The sequence below is a fragment of the Lissotriton helveticus genome, chromosome 12 (assembly GCF_964261635.1).
Source record: "Lissotriton helveticus chromosome 12, aLisHel1.1, whole genome shotgun sequence".
Classification (NCBI taxonomy): domain Eukaryota; kingdom Metazoa; phylum Chordata; class Amphibia; order Caudata; family Salamandridae; genus Lissotriton; species Lissotriton helveticus.
The window spans coordinates 220,619,608-220,639,635 of record NC_136073.1 but is presented as its reverse complement, the minus strand read 5'-3'; the positions used below and the strand labels follow the sequence as shown (position 1 = coordinate 220,639,635).

At 45.9% G+C, this 20,028-nt stretch overlaps 1 protein-coding gene across 2 annotated transcripts in view; it reads left to right on the top strand.

The window, feature by feature from the left end:
- The window catches only part of KLHDC4 (kelch domain containing 4), a 318,635-nt gene that overhangs the window by 238,895 nt on the left and 59,712 nt on the right, over positions 1 to 20,028 (top strand). For both annotated transcript variants that reach the window (XM_078671222.1, XM_078671221.1), the window contains exon 8: positions 5,511 to 5,589. In XM_078671222.1, coding sequence (XP_078527348.1) covers positions 5,511 to 5,589 — 79 coding nt within the window. The remainder of the gene's footprint in view (positions 1 to 5,510; positions 5,590 to 20,028) is intronic.

Sequence of the window (20,028 nt, the reverse complement as noted above, 5' to 3'; positions counted from 1 at the left end):
TCATGTAAATAACATGCATATGTATGCATATATGTATATGTATGCATGCATTTATATAGATATGCACATTATATATGTATATAAATGTATGTATATATATATATACACATACATATATATATATAAATGCATATATATGCATATATATATATGTGTATATGTGTGCGTGTAAATAGACTGAGGCACAAGAAAGCAGATAAACAAACGTGAAGAACACAAAAAGGGGGCAGGGTAGATACACCCTGACTCCCTAGGCCTGCCCAGGTGGTCCCACAAGGACAAAAAAGGCCCACATTTTTTTTTTTTTTTTTAAACCTGGTCTGTTTTTAAAAAAAATTACCCCCCGGGGTGACCAAATCGCGGCGGCATAGTGATAAAGAAGTGTGGGGGGTCCACAATCCCCCCCACACTGCCCCGGGGACCGCCGCCCCGGGGCAAAGCAACGCAGCCCCTTGGCGCATACTGGAGGCTCCTGGTGGGCTACTTGGCCCCCAGGGACCCCCAGTATGCAAGGGGAATTAGTTCCTATTCTGCAAACACGCCAGGGGTTGCGCTGCAGAGAGGTATAAAAAAGGGTGTGGCCTCATTACACCTCTCTGCAATGCAGCCTCCTGGCGCATACTGCAGGTTCCAGGTGGGCTGGTTGGCCCCCAGGGACCCGCAGTATGCAAGGGGAATTAGTTTCCCCTCTGCAAACACGCCCGGGGGCTGCGTTACAGAGAGGTGTAAAAAAGGGTGTGGCCTCATTACACCTCTCTGTAATGCAGCTCCCTGGCTTATACTGGAGGCTCCTGGTGGGCTAGTTGCCCCCAGGGACCTCAGTATGCAAGGGGAATTAGTTCCTCCTCTGCAAACGTGCCAGGGGTTGCGCTGCAGAACGTTATAAAAAGGGGGCGTGCCCTCTGAACACCTGCCTGCAAAAATGTAGTAAATCAGTATAAAAAAATAACAATTAATACATTTAAAAATTGTCATTTAAAAAACCTTCGAAATTCAATGAAAAAACCATAGGTTTCAGGCCTTATATAGTTAGGAATTAGCATTTAAAAAACCTTGCAAATTCACTTAATAAAACCATAGTTTTCAGGCCTTATTTTGGGGCCGATTAGGATGGCGGTTAATCCGCATCCCCCGGGCCGGCGGAAGCCACCGCCGGCCTGGAGGATGCGGATTAACCGCAGCGGCCACAGACAACACCCACCGCCAGATTAGGATGGCGTCCGCCGCTGATCCACGGGGTGTGTAGGGCTATTTGGTGACGGTGTCTGCAAGACACCGTCAGCCAAATTAGGATGTGCACGGACACATGCTTTACCGCTGCGGCTTTTCCGCCATGGAAAAGCATGTGGACATTGGTGTTTGGGGGCCCGTTGCGGGCCCCCAGGGTGTCAGGGGGTAGGTGGTGCACAACATTTCCGCGCGGTGCCTGACGCTTTGTACATGTAAATGTAAAACATGCAGTTTTAACAGTGCGGCGGGTGCTGCTTGAAGCAGCACCCGCCGCAATGTTAAACATACAGGATGTGACCGCCAGGGTGTCGGTCACATCCTAATTTGCACGGAGCGACCGCCGCTGCCCCTGAGGACGGTCCCTCCACCTCTGGGGTGGGAGACGGACGCAGGTCCGTCCGCCATCCTAATCGGCCCCATAGTTAGGAATTAGCATTTAAAAAACCTTGCAAATTCACTGAAAAAACCATATTCAGGCCTTATATAGTTAGGAATTAGCATTTAAAAAACCTTGCAAATTCACTGAAAAAACCATAGGCTTCAGGCCTTATATAGTTAGGAATTAGCATTTAAATAACCTTGCAAATTCACTGAAAAAACCATAGGTTTCAGGCCTTATATAGTTAGGAATTAGCATTTAAAAAACCTTTGAAATTCACTGAAAAAACCATAGTTTCAGGCCTTATATAGTTAGGAATTAGCATTTAAAAAAACCTTTGAAATTCACTGAAAAAACTATAGTTAGCTGGACATTTTACTCATACAAAACCAATGAAATTGCTCCTATATAGTTAGTTGTACTAACTATATTTCGCGCACCCGCAATCCACTGCTGATGATGTCACATATTAGATCATTCATGACATCTCAAATGACATCACTGATGACATCTCAAATGACATCACTGATGACATCATCCAGTGAATGTGGTTTGCTTCGTTATTTAAATATGCATTATATATATAGCAATTTACATTGAAGAATGAGTGGATATCTATAAATAAATATTTGAATGGAGGATTTAGTAGCAGTGTAATTGACTGTTTACTTGACCAATTTATAATGTCTCACTAAATATAGTGGATAGTGACTAAACTGTGTGAATATCTGTATCACTTTGTCAGTTGTTGTATAAACTGATTCTACAGTTGGTTACTAGCTATGTGAAAGTCTATATTAGTTAACTGAGTATTTGTATGGGAGTGTGAAAGTGTGTGTGTTTCAGTGGGGGGGGGGGGGTGACTGTCCAAAGATGTGTGAATAGTTGATTCAGTAGATATATGAGACCGGGATCAAGTAATCTTAGTTGGTCTGGATTGGCTGATACTGTGTGGTACCCGAAACATCTAAAATCAATAGAGGGGGGAATGGACCCTTTATAGCTATGTCGCCAGGGTTTCTTATGGTGTTTGTTAACTCTCATAAAAAAAACTCATAAACGCACGTAGGTAGCGTAGCTGTATATCTTGGTTCTCCGTTATAGTAAGTTGCGTTAGTGCATCATCGTAGGGTTTTTGTTTTCTAGTATGCAAAAACCTCCACCTGGAGGAACCCACTGGGTTCGTAGCAGTGTCCAGAGATAATATCTCGTGCTCAAAAAATTATGGGTTAAAATTCTTTAAATCAACTTAAAAAAAAAATTAATTAAAAAAAGGTGATTCTAGAAAGCTAAAATAATTGATGTGTAGTTATGGGTTGTGTTACTAGATTCTCTACACAATGGTAAATATCAGGTCAACATGTTTCAGAAGTCGTGACTTCCGGGGGCAGAGCAAACACCAGTTGGAAATCCCGTACTGCCGTATGACAAGAGACTTCCTCATGTTCCCTGACGAGGTATGAACTTTGAAAAACGAAGGTACTATTGACCTCAGTTTGTATATAGAGTGGAAAATTATCTCACATCTTAAGTTGCTGCACAAATTGTGTAAGTAAACACACTTTTTAATTGGTCCTGAGGAAAGCCCCATAGACCCGACTGGGCATGGTGGAGCTGAAACATGTCGAGAGAGCCCGTCCAGGGGCTGCTCGGACCAGCAGGTATGAAGAGGAGAGGCGGCACGACATTGGATGCGTCCAATCCCAAAAGTTACTTAAAATATATATATATATATATTGTATTCCCTCCCTCCGCGCGGCACCTCCTGTACGACCCCACCGCCCTACCACCCTTTGTTTATGGCGACGGTCGGCGCCGCTGATAGTTTCAACCGAGAGTCCGATAGCGGCGGAGAGCTCAAGCCTATCTAATGTGCATTTCAGGGGGAGCCGGCCCTCTGCACCGCTTCAGCTACAAACCGCCATCTCGCAAAAAAACTGATTTCATGGTTTGCCGTTGTTTGAATGGTCTGTTTTTCAAGTCTAGAGCAATTTGTGGATGGTTACATTGTCTTATTTGTGTTCCCATTAGGATTTGGTGATGGGGTTCAAGTAGCATTTTTGCTAGAGACACAATGTGCTCTTTGAAGTATTTACCTTGCTGACACAGGAAGACTTTAATTGGTGGCTGTTGACTCTTTTCTTTATGAAGGGCTGCTCTTTGGATTCCCTAACCTTTTGTAGATAGAGATTACTATTTACTGATCACCCTTGTAACCCACATTTGTTTTACTGTACCTACAAGATAATATGTTGTTAACTTTCGTATAGATGCAACGAAAATACTGGTCTTTTTCGAAAAGTATCTGCTATGCAGTAATTTGCTAAAAATGCTTTTCAAGTTTCACACTTGGAATGCAAACTTTATCTTCTGACTTCTTTTCATAACACTTTTCTTTGAGGATACAGCTTTACTCTGCTAAGGCAGTCTGTTCAGGGCAGGAGCTTTATTTATTCCCAGCTTCCATATTGTTGGAGCCCATGATGTTGCTGTGTTATGGGATTTTCTTTCAAAGCCTGTTGGGGCTGGCTTAGAAACACACAGTCGTCCACTTATTACCAAACACACCCCTAAAAAGCCAGACCAATTTATTTTGCCAGTCCTTGTTGTAAAATGTGACAGCACTTAAATTCCAGTTGTCATGAATGGTTCCATGTTAGAGAATATTATCTGTATAAGCAGATACAGGCTTGCGCCATTTCAAATTCGCTTTCAGAAAGTGATTTGAAATCCCACATGAACAAGTTGTGTATGAAGCCTGTCAGCCACCAAATACATATCTTTCATGCCTACTCATATGGATCACATGGTGGCAGTTGACACTTGTTACACTGAACTGCATAATTACTAGCCCCAATAAGGGGCTGTAATACAAAGGCTCTCTGTAATGCTCCCTTGCACACAAACCGCCGTTAGGAGACTCCTGTTTTGCATTGTTAGGTGGAACCCTGAAAATGTCTAGTGATGTACTGACATTCAGATTCCTAAGCCTCTCGGTAAAGAATGTCTCTGAAACAGAGCACCCTCGTTTTCCATGGAGGAGACTCTATTGCCATTCCGCTCCTGTAGGGGGCGGACTTCAGATTGCCCGGTGAGTGGACCTTCCGAGTAAGAAATGACACAGGTAATGTTTCGGTCCTGTGTCCAATGCTGCCATACGCACCCACTACGGATGGCAAGTTATAATGGTGCGCTGGCCATTTCAGATTGTTTTTGCTGGTCGTAGCTGCACTAGGTTGAGGGTGGGAACAGAGAAGTCATCCTGTATTGGGAGGAAATGAGGACAGGACTGCTGAAAAAGACAGGGGAGAAACCTTTCATCTCCATCTCCAAGTGTTGCCATGCAGGTTTGCAAAACTGTGATCAGCATCTCTGAAAGCTGCGGGGGGGAGTCAAACACACATACCAAAGGATGCAATTGCAAGTCGTCTCTTATAGATGCAGAAACATGAGCATATTAAAAGGAGGACATTGTTTTACTCTTTGAAAAAATATGTATATTTTTAAAAACATGTATCGACCAAGCTTACTGCTCCTTTGTTTTAAAATGTTTTAATTTTGAGTCATTTAATCTGACTTCGATGGTGTGGTGTAAATACCGTGTCTGGGGGTAGACAGGTCCGTGTTTGTGTTAATCAAATAAATCATCAATAATTGAGGGGTTCAGTGAGGCGAACTAACGCCGCATTTGGGATAGGGCTCTCAAAAGTGGAAGTCTAGCCCTCTGCTTTGGGATTAGCAGTTTGCAGATTCCTTTATTGGGACGTTGGGTGGGGGCAATTTAAAGAATCATGACAAACCTATGTTGAGCTAGTGTATTATCTGATTGTTTCCAGATATTTATTTCCCTGTTAAGGTTACGGTATCGTTGATCATTTCAATATGTTTTCTTCCTCCTCAGAAAGTGAAGAAGGACGTTGATAAAGGCACGCTCCATACAGACATGTTCCTGCTGAAAAATGATGGAAAAGATGGCGAAGGTATTGGGGGTTAGGCTTTGGGAACCCCAAATTGGTACTTATGAATATTCTTTTATTCCCCACTAATTGGAAAACTATTTGATCTCTTCCTGCTACCTGGCCTCGCCCCATTTTTTAAAATGTTCAAGGAATAGAACTCAGTAGGTTGTTTTCGACTTTAAAAACAAATTCTGTTGTGATGCAAACCCAGCACCACAGAGGTGACAATAGGGTGTGCATGAACTGCAGTGCAGCATTAGCCATGATGTGACTTCAACTAATTTTTCATTTCTCCGTGTTCATGCGTATGTAAACATGTGATCGCGCCGGAGAGAATGACAGCACGTGAGATTTGTTCCTTTGTTAGGACATGCTAGAATGGCAATCTTCTTTCTGTCACAGGGCTTTACACCACAGCATGGATTTCATTTCCTTTTACAATATTGTCATCACAAACCTATACCAGCCCCAGGCTTACTTTAGGAACATTCTCAAGCGTATCCGGCATTCAGTGTTCTTTCGTAGCAAGTCCCACAGGGTGAAGCTGCTCATATCAATTTTGAGACCGGAGGAATTATTCATCACTTCTTTCCGTTGCCCCTGTAGGAACTGAGTCATGTGCACAGCAAGGAAGCATAGCCTGTGTGGTGGGAGATCGCTCTATGCAGGGATGCTAACTAGTAATTAAAAGAGTACACCTCTGCCAAAGAACAGATGCTCAGTATGAATGTGACCAGCCTGTTGAACCGTAGATGGGAGCCAAGCGTCAGACGAGCAATACAGCATTCGCACTAAAACATAGCGATGTTGTCGAGTGCCTGATTCACATATGAAAATATTCCATTGGGCCATATTGAGTGTCCTCGATTTTGAAATTATATTTTACCCACCTTTTACTTAGAATTTACCCTGGTGTAAATGTTCTTGCTTCATAAGGGGTTAAAACTAGTGATAGAGGGATACATTTAGAAAAAGCTTTCTAATCTCGCTGTGCCGCTTCCAGTCCTATCTTCCAGTGCTTGGCAGTTTTCACTCTGCCACCCTTCTGTTTTCCAAGCCGATACATTTTATTTCTGTTCATGGTTAAATGCCAGAAAAAGCAATGGGTGTTGCTGGACAGAGATAACTCTCTGTTTCCAATAGTCCATCTACCAGGGTATTTCATGCCTTGGGGTCCTGCTGTGGCAGGGCTTTCATTCATTTCGGCCTCTCCCACATCTCTGATTAAATTCTCACTCACTCAGACACCCGTCTCTTCTGTGGACAGGGAAATCGTCAAGTCATCTACACATGGCCACTATTCCCCTAGATGTTCTTATGGCTGCTGTGCACAAGAAAGATGCATTATGAACACGCATTTGCAATGCAATAGGTCTCGCATTTGCAAAGGTTTAAGCTATTGGCATTGTTCATGACTATGCCTTTTTTTATCTGTTTTAAAAAAACAAACACATAAATAAATGGCATTATCATTTACAATGCCAAAATGATCAAACTCTCACAAATGCGAGACCTATTGCATTAAAGACACTTAAGATCAACATCTGACCCAGTAGGTCAAGACGAAGAACAAACCAACCCATGGAATTCTCAAAAAAGCATTTGTAATGCAATAGGTCTTGCATTTACCCAAAAACAAAAATAAAAGGCAAATTGCAAATGCTCGTTTAGATTGAGAAGGGTTGGGGAGGGGTTGAAAAGGGAAAAAAGTGGCAGCAACCAACGGTGCATAGAGACCACGTGGACGACCCAGCCTGGAGGAGATAACTACACAGGTATTTGGCAGTAGCAGGCAGGCGCCGGTGGGCACCAGCTTCACAAACAGTTACTATACTATGGGGAAAATGGCAGTTGCAAGAGCATGATGTGTTTTGCTGTGACATGCAGGGCTTCCAGAACTGGCATGACCTGGGTGTCTGTAGAGATGACCAGCAAGCTCTTGTGAGGGGACGGATTATAGATTGTGAGCCAGATTGGGTAATTTCCTTATACCGTGCAGCCCTACAGAAGTAATACAGCAAAGTCCTAAAATACATGGGACTACAGACAAACCTGTGGGGGGTAGGGGGACCTCCATCCTCTCTAAGAATATACAATACAGAATATAAATTTTAAAAAAGTGTATAAAAGGGAAGAAAATGAGACTAGATGGGTCTTGTGCGATGCAACAAGTTGATATACCCTCAAACACTGTGGAGAGTATGAACTAAAGCGGTAGAGGGAATACACCTCCATCTACCCCTGTAGCAGGAAAGAGCCAGCATATGACAAGTAAAGGCAGCGTGAGAACAGTGTCCGGGACAGAAATTGAAGCAGATTGGAGCTCATTAATTTCAGTGTTAGTGCCGGTGATAAATAATTCTTCTTACCAACACCTGCTTGGGATAGTTGCATAGATTATGATTGGAAACGAGCATTCCTGGTTTCTTTGTGGGTAACAAAATTATAAAAACCAGTTGTTTCTAGGCAATCTGCCTTATATGTGTGCAACACCCTAAGGAACTCCCTTTTTTTTCAAAATACTAAAATTATTGTCCTATGATATTTTTATTTTGTTGCTCAATTGCAAAGCAATTACTGAAGGTGAAATGAATACACAACCAAGATGCTGCCGTTTCCATTTGAAATTAACAGATCTACACCTTGCCCCCGGCCTGCCATCTACCACACTTAAATTCGATATGAACCTTGCACAGCAGCACACCCAACCTCACACTGTACTGAGAGCACCACATTATAACACAAATATTTGTTTCTGCAAAATTAAACTTAAAGAAGGGATCACTAGTCCGGCTGCAGATGGCTTAAGTTTTGCATCATAAATGACAAACAAAAAGACCCTCGTTTACTGGAAAGTATGATGTTCCCGAGATGTGCACAAGCACGCTCTGCTGTGCAGAGTGCACAATGACAGACACGATGAGACCTTACTGCGCCTCTACTATTCCCTCGAGTCTCCAGTGTCTAGCGCAGGTGATGACAGGAATGGAATTCCCGAAAGATGTTCTAACTTTGAACAGATCAGGGAGGTGGAACAATACTTCAGATTTATTACACTAAAAATTGTGAAGTGTGACACAACTTAATATAAGCAACTCCACACAGAAACAAAATTAAATCCGTTCGTTGTAATTTTAATTTTGGAAGCGATCCTGAGGATACCATTTGTCTTTGTGCAGCACTAGTGTACCAAATAGAAGGGTTTGCGGACTTCAGTTATCAGGGGTCCTCTTTCACTCATGTAAAAGTGTACTGGAATGCAAAGTAACCGGAATGTACATTGTGTACGAACAGTATACGTAAGTGGTTAAATACCGGTAATTACTACGCCGTCTAAGGCACTTCGGACCCGGGGCACGGACTGTGCAACAAGGTGGGGCGACAGACAGGTAGTTCTACCCATCGTGCCCGCTGAATATCAGCACTCCATAAACTCTGCGGGGTCACGGCGCCGATGTGACAGAACAGGCAGTCCTGCCCTACAGTCAATCAATACTCAATTTGCGGCACTCATACTAACGTAAACATTCTATTTTTGGAACACGCAATACTTAACTGAAGCAACTGACAGACTTTTAAATGAGACTGTATACTGAGAACTGTGCATTCAGAGGTCAACATTAAAAAGAACAAGTGGCACTGAAAGTCAAACAAGTACCTAGAAATCGCTTGAGTTCCTGGCAAGCCGCCGGCCCAATCTGGTGCGAAATCCGGAAGTCCGGCAGCGTCATGCTTGTTGTGGGGTGGGACTTCCGCGGGAAGCCCGTGCCCACAAAGTGACACGCCGAGATGAAAGTGGTGACGCAGGGCTCCCATGCCTGAGGGGGAGCCCCGCGGTGGCGGCAGAAAAGTGGCGACTGAGGCTGTGGATGCAAGTGCGGGGCTCCCATCAGTGAGGGAAGCCCCGCGTGTGCCACGTCAATGGAGGCAGAGGAGATGACACCCGGTGAGTGGGACTTGGTTACGCCGTGAGGGCTTGTGCACTGGCTCGGGGCGGCTGGTGCGTGTGTGGGCGGCTGGTGCGTGTGTGGGCGGCTGGTGCATGTGTGGGCGGCTGGTGGGTGTTTGCGCGGCTAGCGGCGGCTGGTGCGTGTGTGCGCGACCGGGGGCGGCTGGTGCATGTGTGCGCGGCTGGTGCGTGTGGGGGCGGCTGGTGGGGGCTGGCGCGTGTGTGCGCGGCTGGGGTCGTGTGTGTGCGCGCCGCATCTTCCCAAGCGCGTCCACAGACCCCAATCGCCAAAGCACTGCGTGTGCCCCGGTCTGTACCCGCATGAGAGGCAAGTCGATAACAATAAGTCTCGCTGGTGACAGCGCTTCACGCTGCATCACCAGGTGCGAGACCTAAAAAGGGCCTGTGCATCACTTTGTGCATGTACCACATACTGCTCTTGAACTTCTCATTTACTGTGCATTGTTGTAATACCCATACAAGAAATGTGCTATAGCCATCCAGGGCACACTGGTACCCAGTATCCAATAGAGATGGTGATATTTCTTTATCCCCTGTTATCTGCAAAGATGAATCTATAGAGCATATAAATCAACTTTAATAAAGATGTATAAGGCCAAGCCAAGCAATACTATATTGTGAGCCCATAATCCGAAAAGTATGTTGTTAAGAATGTTTTTAGGAAGTTAGACTACTTCTTTTGCAAAACTGCCCAAGTGATTTTAGAAGGTTCACAATCCCCGGGCAGGAATATCAACTGTCAAGAGACAATAACCAGAAGGGAGAGTCCTACTCGGCCAAAGGAGAAGCATCCTTCTGCAGCAAATCTCATGCCCATGTTTCCCTTACATTACTTGGTGGAAATTAGTCTACACATGTCTGTTTTGGTGTAGAGGGAGACCAAAAATGCACCCACGTGAAGTGGTTTGTCTAAAACTCTTTCCAGATTCTGCAAGTAACTTGCTTTGAGTTTAGCATACAGAGGCGCAAAGTAATATAGAAGCACTGTACACTTTTTAAAATGGTTTAGAGAGTCCAGGAGGATGTCCTGGTGGCCCTGACTGGTTTATCTACCCAGAATATTCTTGGGGGAACTGTTTTCTATAAAACAATTTTTTCTGCTAGAAATGTGCTCCGACACTTTAGCAACATTGAAATGGATAGCTACAGTCAACTTGTGCCGGCGGGTGCAAACAGCACTCATTAATGGGGACTAGCACCAAATTTTCGGAATCAGACATTTATGAGAGCAAGAGAGGAAAAAACAAACAAAGCGGAAAGACCGAGGAAGAGAAAGATGGAAAAAAGTCATAAAGGAGAAAGCAGGAACCTGCAAGAGTGAGATAAACAGACAGAAAAACAAGGAAAAATGGATTTTGATGAATTGCAGAAAGAAAAACACTGGTAGGTCGCTATCAGCAACCCAAAAATTGCTCTAGAAGAATTAATTTAAACTCTCGTGCATATTCTCAAGTATGTTGTAGTCTCTTCTTTCTTAACCTCCTTCCTGTTCCCCTTTAATGAGTTTTCTACTCATTAAAGGAAGCCTCCTTTGACTATGAAGCCCATCGCTTGCGTGTCAAAGTGAAATAGTTCCCAAATTCCTTACTTCACTTCATAATCTTACACTTATAATTTAGATATTTGAATTAATCCTGTTGCTGGGGTAGGTTGAATGAACAAATTTGTCATAAAGGGCTTTCAAGCACAGTTCTGTCACTTTGCATCAGTTTGTTTCTGTGTTACATCTTGGACGAATGAGTACTTGGGTGTTTGTCCAAGTGCAGACCATGTGGGACATAGAGAAGGGATACTGTAGCCTGCATCAGCTTCATCGAGTAACAAACACCCAGGCTTCCAGCAGAAGAAGCAGAAAACAAAGTTGTGTGGAGAAGCGATATTGAAGCCAACAGCAGCTAAATCAATTTACAAAAGCTCACACTGCTAGCAAGAGACAGTTTCTCAGTTGAGAGGCTAGGTCACCTTATGTAGAGCTGCTTTATGCATGCCCACCACAAGAATCCTACATGTCCCTGTAGCCACATTAAACACAATAGATTTGGTGTTGATTGGTGTGTCTTCCCCATACATTTAGCCTAACCATATTGGCATAGGTACCAGTATCCTGCCTGTCACTTCTCTTTTCCCTGTCACAGTACATACCACTGAACCTTTGTTCTGGAGTAAGATTCAGATCAAACACTGTCAATCAGGATGCTCTATCCTTGATCATCATTTGAGCAATGTTCAGAATTTCATTGAAAAGCAAAGGTAGGCTTACATTTGTGTAAACAGTATTAAGTTGAACATCTGGGAGAATCCTAAGCATTAACAACTCACCCTCTACAAATTTAAATGCACTAGTCACTGCAGTAGAAACAGTCAATTTCCCTGTTGATGAAATGTTGTGAAACACTCGCTACGCTAATCAGCACCTCCTTTAGGGATTATAGGTACTTCAGTGGATAAAAACATGACCTCGTCAAGTCAGCATGGTTTGGAGTTCATCTGGGGGAAGGGTCGACGTAGGATTAGCCTCAAGAAACTGCAATTAGAGCCACATAAGGGCGGACTGGGGGTCCCTGACTTCCGAGCGTATTAATATGCAAGCCAGCTCCAGTGGCTTTCACTCTGGACAGCAGGCAGAAACCTGCAGGAAATAGACTACGAAACCCGCAACCTAGACCGAGGAGCCCTGCACAGTTTACTACTTCCCAAAACAACAATTCCTCCAGACAGGGCCCCACTACGCAGAACTGCACTTCAGTGCTGGAGAAAGGCCTTACGCTATACCGCAAGCGCGATTCCATATGCGAGCAATATACCCCTCATAGGACTCCCAACCCCCGGGAGCAGACTCACGAATACCCGTCTACATGATTGGCGTAGGCCGGAGTGGAAGAGGTTGGATCATTTTTCAGCAATGGCACCCTAATAAACCACAACACTTTGGTGCAGAGTACTGGCGCACCAGACCGCCTGTATTTACTTCATGCAACGATAGCTCATTACATTAGGGTGACATGGGCGCCCCAGTGTGCGGAACCCCCACAACACAAACTGGTATGCATCCTTTATTACAAGGGGGGAGGCAGCCATCTAGTTAAATTGTTCTACACTGGCATTGGGGCGCAAGCCTCCACCACACTCACTGACCTTCGCACTAAATGGGCGGAAACCACGGAATTAAACATCACTGACAAAGCCTGGGCGAGCATCTTAGAACAACCCAAGCGAGTTTCTCGCAACGCCAAACTCAAATTTATACAATCCATGATACCATTGGTCCTACTTAACCTCAAAAAGGATCCAGCACATGTTTCTGGAGGCCCAACACTGCTGCCCACGATGCAAAACAGACGAGGAGGCTTTATCCACATGCTATGGGCCTGCCCTCATCTTAATGATTACTGGGGAAAGTTTCGGGCTGCACTTGGAGAGATCACGCTTCTTACATTTCAAGACAATGCTTTGGAGTGTCTGCGGGTTCTCCGCGAGCGCACTAGCGCCCTTATGGCCCAACTACGCTTCCTAGACCTTGCCCTTATACTAGCTATCAGGGCGATCACCATGAGATGGAAATCGCCCAGATGCGTCCCCCAGTATCCGTGTGGCAGGACGACATGCTTAGATGGGGTGGTGCCGAAAGCGCAGTGATTAGGTGGGAGGAGGCAAGAGGACTACGTAAACACCCCATTTCCATGGACTGGGACATCATGCTCGAGGACTTTAGACAGAGTGACCTCCTACCTACACATATCACTCCCTCTTCATGACTTACCCAGCAGTACATGAAGGTACAGAGCAGCGGGCGTCCTAACGATACTATTAGCTCTCCAGGGGCACGTCAATAATAATCAATAGACATTAGAGACGTACAAATGTAATAGGTCATACGTTATCCAGGACAGAGCAGGCCAGGAGGGAGAGTCGGGAGAGAGAGAGAAAGGGTTTAAGTTATTGGAATTACTTTAAAATTGTGTAATATATTTATACTTAGAGGTATTACGGCAGCCTGATTACTATGCACCAATCGTATTATACTCGTACTGACTACATTAGGTTGTAAGGACATAGGAAATGTACTGCTTAGTTTGTACTGCGAAATGACGTGTACAATTGAAAAAAACTAAATGTCAACATCATAACATCCTGGATGAGACACATGGGCGTCATGTTGTAATACTCAATAAAGTTTGTTTAAAAAAAAAAGTCAGCATGGTTTGCTGATGGACAACTATAGACATTTTCCAAATCTCACACTTACAGATAAAATTAGTAAATGAAAATGTGAATCAGCTGCTGCAACCATGTATTGTTACTAACTTGCCCCTTAATGAAAGCCAGTTGGGATATAGATCATGCTATCGCCTAGAGTCTAACCTTATTGGTATAGGGGAGTGCCTGTGGTGGATGAAGGGGACTGAAGGATTTTATTTAACTTCTCCGCAGTGTTTCTCCTGGTTGGGAGTTGAGGATGCTTATTACTAGTTTTTCCACTTTACCTGGCTAAATGTATTAATAAATAATCTATGGTGGAATACTATTGATCGGGGAAATAGATTGTAATTGTATTTATATAGCGCTTACTACCCCTGACAAGGGATTGAATCGCTTTTCGATGAGTATCTCACAACTCTGGAACCCAAACAGAATTAGTGGTAGATTAGTATAGGGAAATATGAGTTAATTTAAGCGATGGACATGCAAGTCTGTGAGATGGAATGAATAGGATAAAGGCGAGATAGATAGCGAAATCCTGACCTGTATTGTTTTGCAGCTTCCATTCATCATCTCTTAGTGATTGACTTAAACAACCTAATAGCTCTTGGTGGTTTGTTGTATGCACTTATTGCCTATTCAGCATCTGATCAAAAAGTTGATGCAAATTACACCAAAACACTAAACCAGGTTCTGCTGGCATAGTAAGCTAAGCAGTTTTGCCTGACCACCAAGTGCAAGTCAATCAGCAGTAGAGCCATGTACATTTCTAATCAATGTGTTCTCAGTTCTCTTACTGATATCTGCCTGACCCATCTCCCATTCCTCTCCCAATTTAATGCAGTTACTTTTACCTTTTTAGGTCTCGTGGCGTATACAGCGCGAAAGCGCTGTCTCGCCAGAGACCTATTGTGAGCGACTCAGCTTTCCAGGAGACAAGAGCTGGCCACGCGCATCCAAAAATCAGGGATCAGAGCGGGTCGCGTGAACGCACAAGCTGTGGCCATCTTTTGTCTCCTGGGAAGCTTCTACACACACACAGCCACACCTCCCCCTGCACGCATGCGCACACACAGAGACACACACACGAGCGCACATGCACGCACACATACAGAGACACCCCCCCGCCGTCGCACACATACACACACACACGCGCACACACACAAGCGCACCAAGACACCCCCAAGCCGCCCCCCCTACAACTAAGGCCCACTTACCGCCACTCCGGACATCTGCAGCCTCCGCGGGGCTCTCCCTCGGGCATAGGAGCCCCGCGTCACCGCTGCTCCTCTGGCCAGGCACTCCGTGGGCGCGGGCTTCAGAAGACAGAAGTCCCGCCCCTCGATAGGATTTGTTTGTGTTAGTGCGCGCGCACGTCTTGTTTTTGGAGAGCTGATGGCGCAGGCGCAAACTTGGAACTCATTCGGAAGAACACCTGAAGAGAGGTGAGCCCGGGAGTGAGTTAGACAGCGGCTCTCCCCCGCCCCAAATCCACTCCCACGGAAACCGTCGGGCGGGAGACTGCTGTTGCAGGAAAGCGGCGACGAAGTTGGTTTCGGAAGTGACTGCTGGCTTTAGCAGAAAAACAGACAAACCACAGAGAAATCGAGCCTGGCAGGGCTAACTGGGCTTGAACTGGGGTTTCCCTTGAAACCATGTTGAGTCTGCAGATGACACATCTTAACAATTAGCACAACTCTACGCACCGCAGCAACTTTATATATATATACGGAGTTAAAATATCTGCTCTGTCCGTGTACTGTGCGGGTATCCATGCTGCGCTTACCCCATGAATGGTGCTTGGATTGCTTCTGTTGCCCACGCTAGTCTTGGCGTGAGGGAAGCTTGTCTGCATTTTTTAAGAATCTGGTGCAACTGCTGTCATTGTCACGCGTGTGTCGGAAGTTTCACTGCTTCTGGGTGCAATAAATGTGTTCTGAGTGTGAGGCGACTTTGTACCGTTGTTGCGTGTGTTATAAATATTCTGTCTGTCCTGGTGAATCTTGGACTAATGCTGCCTGACATGATGCGCACCTGTATTATTAGCAAGTGAAGCTTGCGCCGCTGCTGCACATGCTCTGCCCCTTCTGTGTGTGAGAGGAAGCCGGGCACTGTTGCAGCGTAGTCACTGTTTGTTGCATTTGCTTGAGGGCAGATTGCATTTCTTTTGCCCTTGCTGTAGCCGTTTTGGGGTGCAAGAGTGCGCTGGAGCTCTATAGGTTGCACTTGTGTCTGTGTGTGAGTGAAGCTTGTACTCCCGGTGCCTGTGTTGTGTTTGACAGGAAAACGGATGCAGCTGCTTCCCAGGCTATGTCTGTTTTGTATAACTGTGACTATTGCTGTATCTGATTTGTATGTGTGAAGATCAGAGCTGTGTGAATAATAACTGCGTCAGCCCCGTGCTTGAGGTGCATCATCAGAGCTGTGTGAATAATAATTGCGTCAGCCCCGTGCGTGAGGTGCATCATCAGAGCTGTGTGAATAATAACTGCGTCAGCCCCGTGCGTGAGGTGCATCAGAGCTGTGTGAATAATAATTGCGTCAGCCCGTGAGTGAGGTGCATAATCAGAGCTGTGTGAATAATAACAGCTGTGAGCCCGTGCGTGAGGTGCATCATCAGAGCTGTGTGAATAACAGCTGTGAGCCCGTGCCTGAGGTGCATCATCAGAGCTGTGTTAATAATAACAGCTGTGAGCCCGTGCCTGAGGTGCATCATCAGAGCTGTGTGAATAATAACTGTCAGCCCCGTGCGTGAGGTGCATCATCAGAGCTGTGTGAATAATAACAGCTGTGAGCCCATGCCTGAGTTGCATCATCAGAGCTGTGTGAATAATAACTGCGTCAGCCCCGTGCGTGAGGTGCATCATCAGAGCTGTGTGAATAATAGCTGTGAGCCCATGCCTGAGGTGCATCATCAGGGCTGTGTGAATAATAACTGCGTCAGCCCCGTGCGTGAGGTGCATCATCAGAGCTGTGTGAATAATAACAGCTGTGAGCCTGTGCGTGAGGTACATCATCAGAGCTGTGTGAATAATAACAGCTGTGAGCCCGTGCGTGAGGTGCATCATCAGAGCTGTGTGAATAATAACAGCTGTCAGCCCCGTGCCTGAGGTGCATCATCAGAGCTGTGTGAATAATAACAGCTGTGAGCCCCGTGCTGAGGTGCATCATCAGAGCTGTGTGAATAATAACTGTGTCAGCCCCGTGCCTGAGGTGCATCATCAGAGCTGTGTGAATAACAGCTGTGAGCCCCGTGCTGAGGTGCATCATCAGAGCTGTGTGAATAATAACTGCGTCAGCCCTGTGCCTGAGGTGCATCATAAGAGCTGTGTGAATAATAACAGCTGTGAGCCCCGTGCCTGAGGTGCATCTGTGTGAATAACTGCCGGAAGCCCCGTGCTGAGGTGCATCATCAGAGCTATGTGAATAATAACTGCGTCAGCCCCGTGCAGAGGTGCATCATCAGAGCTGTGTGAATAATAACTGCGTCAGCCCCATGCTGAGGTGCATCATCAGAGCTGTGTGAATAATAACAGCTGTGAGCCCGTGCCTGAGGTGCATCATCAGAGCTGTGTGAATAATAATTGCGTCAGCCCCGTGCGTGAGGTGCATCATCAGAGCTGTGTGAATAATAACAGCTGTGAGCAACAGCATACTCTTGCACTCACTCTCACTGCTCACCAATTCAAAGTTTGCTAAAAATGTTATGCAACTCATTGTCATACACAATGCCAATAACTCAAAATGTAATGCTGCGAGACCTATTGCATTGTAAATGCTTGTTGTTCACAATGGAGTTACCATGTTAATTTTCGAGGCAGTCTCAGATTAACGGTTCTCAACTTTGTTGCGCTGTCTTCTTCGAGTAGATCCTTGAGTACAATGGCCCCATCATGTCTCCTGCATACTTCAGAGTCTTCCTTTTTTAACAAGGTTGTTAGTGCTCTGTCATAATGACAAAATATGCAACTTGCTGTATCGAAAATAGGTAGTGCTCCAACTATAATAAATACTTCTGATGTTACATGATTTTTGTAATTTATTTTTTTGAAACGTTTTTTATTGCAGAACCAAATGCACAGTACATTAATCAATATGGGATCTGTTTGTGCAGATTCATCGCCCTCTTATCTCCGCACACATGCATTATACACGGCCATTCAGCCCACATCCCGAAGGCCGGGCGGCGTCATTTGTTTTCATGGTGCATCTTTACATTGTCTATCAGTTATGGTCACTGTATGAGGCAATCCGCTGTCTGCTTTTCAAGTTTTTCTCCTCATCCCCCTCTATCACTAAGCAATATTTGTCCGGTTTCGTCCATTTAGATCTGGTAAACTTCCCTCCCCCCTACCCCCTCCCCCCCAAGTGTCATCGCCTACGCCTAGCGCTGAGAAACACGTCCATGTGGTGGTGGACAGAAGCATCTTACTATTTATTGGGTGTGTGTGTCTGGCGAGGGTATCGGCACCGTGGCAATCCCAGTTAGGACCTCTGGTTCCTCAGGCTCCCCCTCCCCTTCCTCCTCCACTGAGCTATCACGCAGTGCCTGCACTAACATCTCCCAAGCCATCGCTGCTTCCTGGGCTCGCTCATCCGATCTACGACGGGCCAGTTGGTACCTTACCGTACTCTCGCCCGCCGCCCATTTTAGAAATTCGTTCAGCCATCTCCGGTGTGTCGGCCCCGTTTTTGACTTCCATCCCTTGGTCAGCTCCCTCATAGCTAAGAGTAGGCCCATGTCAATGAATTTGCTCGATATTTTATTTTTGGGCGTGTGTGGGAACCAGTGTAGTATACTGACCGCTTTATCGTACTGCAGGTCCCTATCCGCCACTTCATTTAACGTGTTGCCTATCTCTCTCCAATAATCCTGTAGGTGAGGGCAGTCCCTCAGCATATGCACTAGATCCGCTCCTATCTTATTGCATCTGGGGCACGCCGCGTCCTCAACTCCAAAATATTTCGCGATTTTGCTCGGGGTGAGGTAGGCCCTGTGAATAACATAGAAGTGAATCAGTTGGAAACACGCATTTCTAGTGCTCTTTCTAGCCCTCCGCACCAGTTGGGACCACGTGGTGTCAGGGATTTCCATCTGCAGGTCTGTTTCCCACTTGGCCTTCAGTGCCGCCAGAGGCTGTAGGGTCTCACTCAACATTCTCGAGTAGAGGCACGTCACTGCCTTAAAGGTACCCGCCGACATCATGGTATACTGGCACGCCAGTGTTGTCGTTGGTTCGATCAGCCCTTCCCCCCAATGTGCCTGAATGGCTCTCAGCACCGCCGCGTGCAGTAAGTAATCTCCCCTCGGGAGATCATAGCGCTCCTGCAGAGTCTGATACGGGGTTATTACACCGTCATCGTATAAATCCCCCACCATCTGCAACCCTGCTTCCTCCCATAACTGTAGTCTCGACCAATCTCCGCCGTGTGGGAGTGCTGTCACCATGCCCAGTGGGAGTTCCGGCGCATACGGGTGCCGGACTCCCGCTCGTTTTTGCGAGCGGTTCCAGCATAATCGGAACGTCCGTTCCTCTTGGGACAAATCTCTGAGCACTAATCTTTGCTGCAGGGCAATGTAAGCCAGCACATGACGAGGGGTGCCGTTGTCCCTCTCCTGTTCCGGCCCGCGGTAAACTCTCGCAATTTCTTGCGTAAAGGTCTGCAGTTGGGCAGCCAGATAGTAGAGCTCGAAATCTGGGAACTCTAGGCCTCCTTCGTCTTTTGGGCGTATCAGCGTTGCTAATGCAATTCTGCGTCTGCCCTTTCCCCATAAAAAGGATATAATCGTCGATCTCAACTGCCGAAAAATCGCCCCAGGCACCCAAATGGGAAGAGTCCTGAAGTAGTATAGTAATCGCGGCAATGCTACCATTTTCAGAAGAGATATACGACCCGCCACCGACAGAGGCAGGGTAGCCCAAAAGGACATACTGCCCTGCAGAGCACGGATACAGCGTCCTATATTACCGTCCAGCATATCCGCAGTCTCGTGGTATAGATGCACTCCCAGGTAGGTCAGGCAGCCAGGTTCCCATCTAAGTAGTGGACGGGTTGGGGGCTGCTCTTCTTCCTTCCGTAGGGGGAAGAGACAGGTTTTAAGACCAATTAACTCTTAGGCCTGACAAGTTGCCGAAGCACGCCAGCAGTCTCTCTGCACCTTCCACGGCTCCCTCGGCATCCTCCAAAAACAGGAGAATGTCATCTGCATATAGTGAGATAAAGTGCTGGGCCCCTCTGAATTCCAGTCCTTTATAATAGTCACCTCGCCTAGCCATTACTGCAAGAGG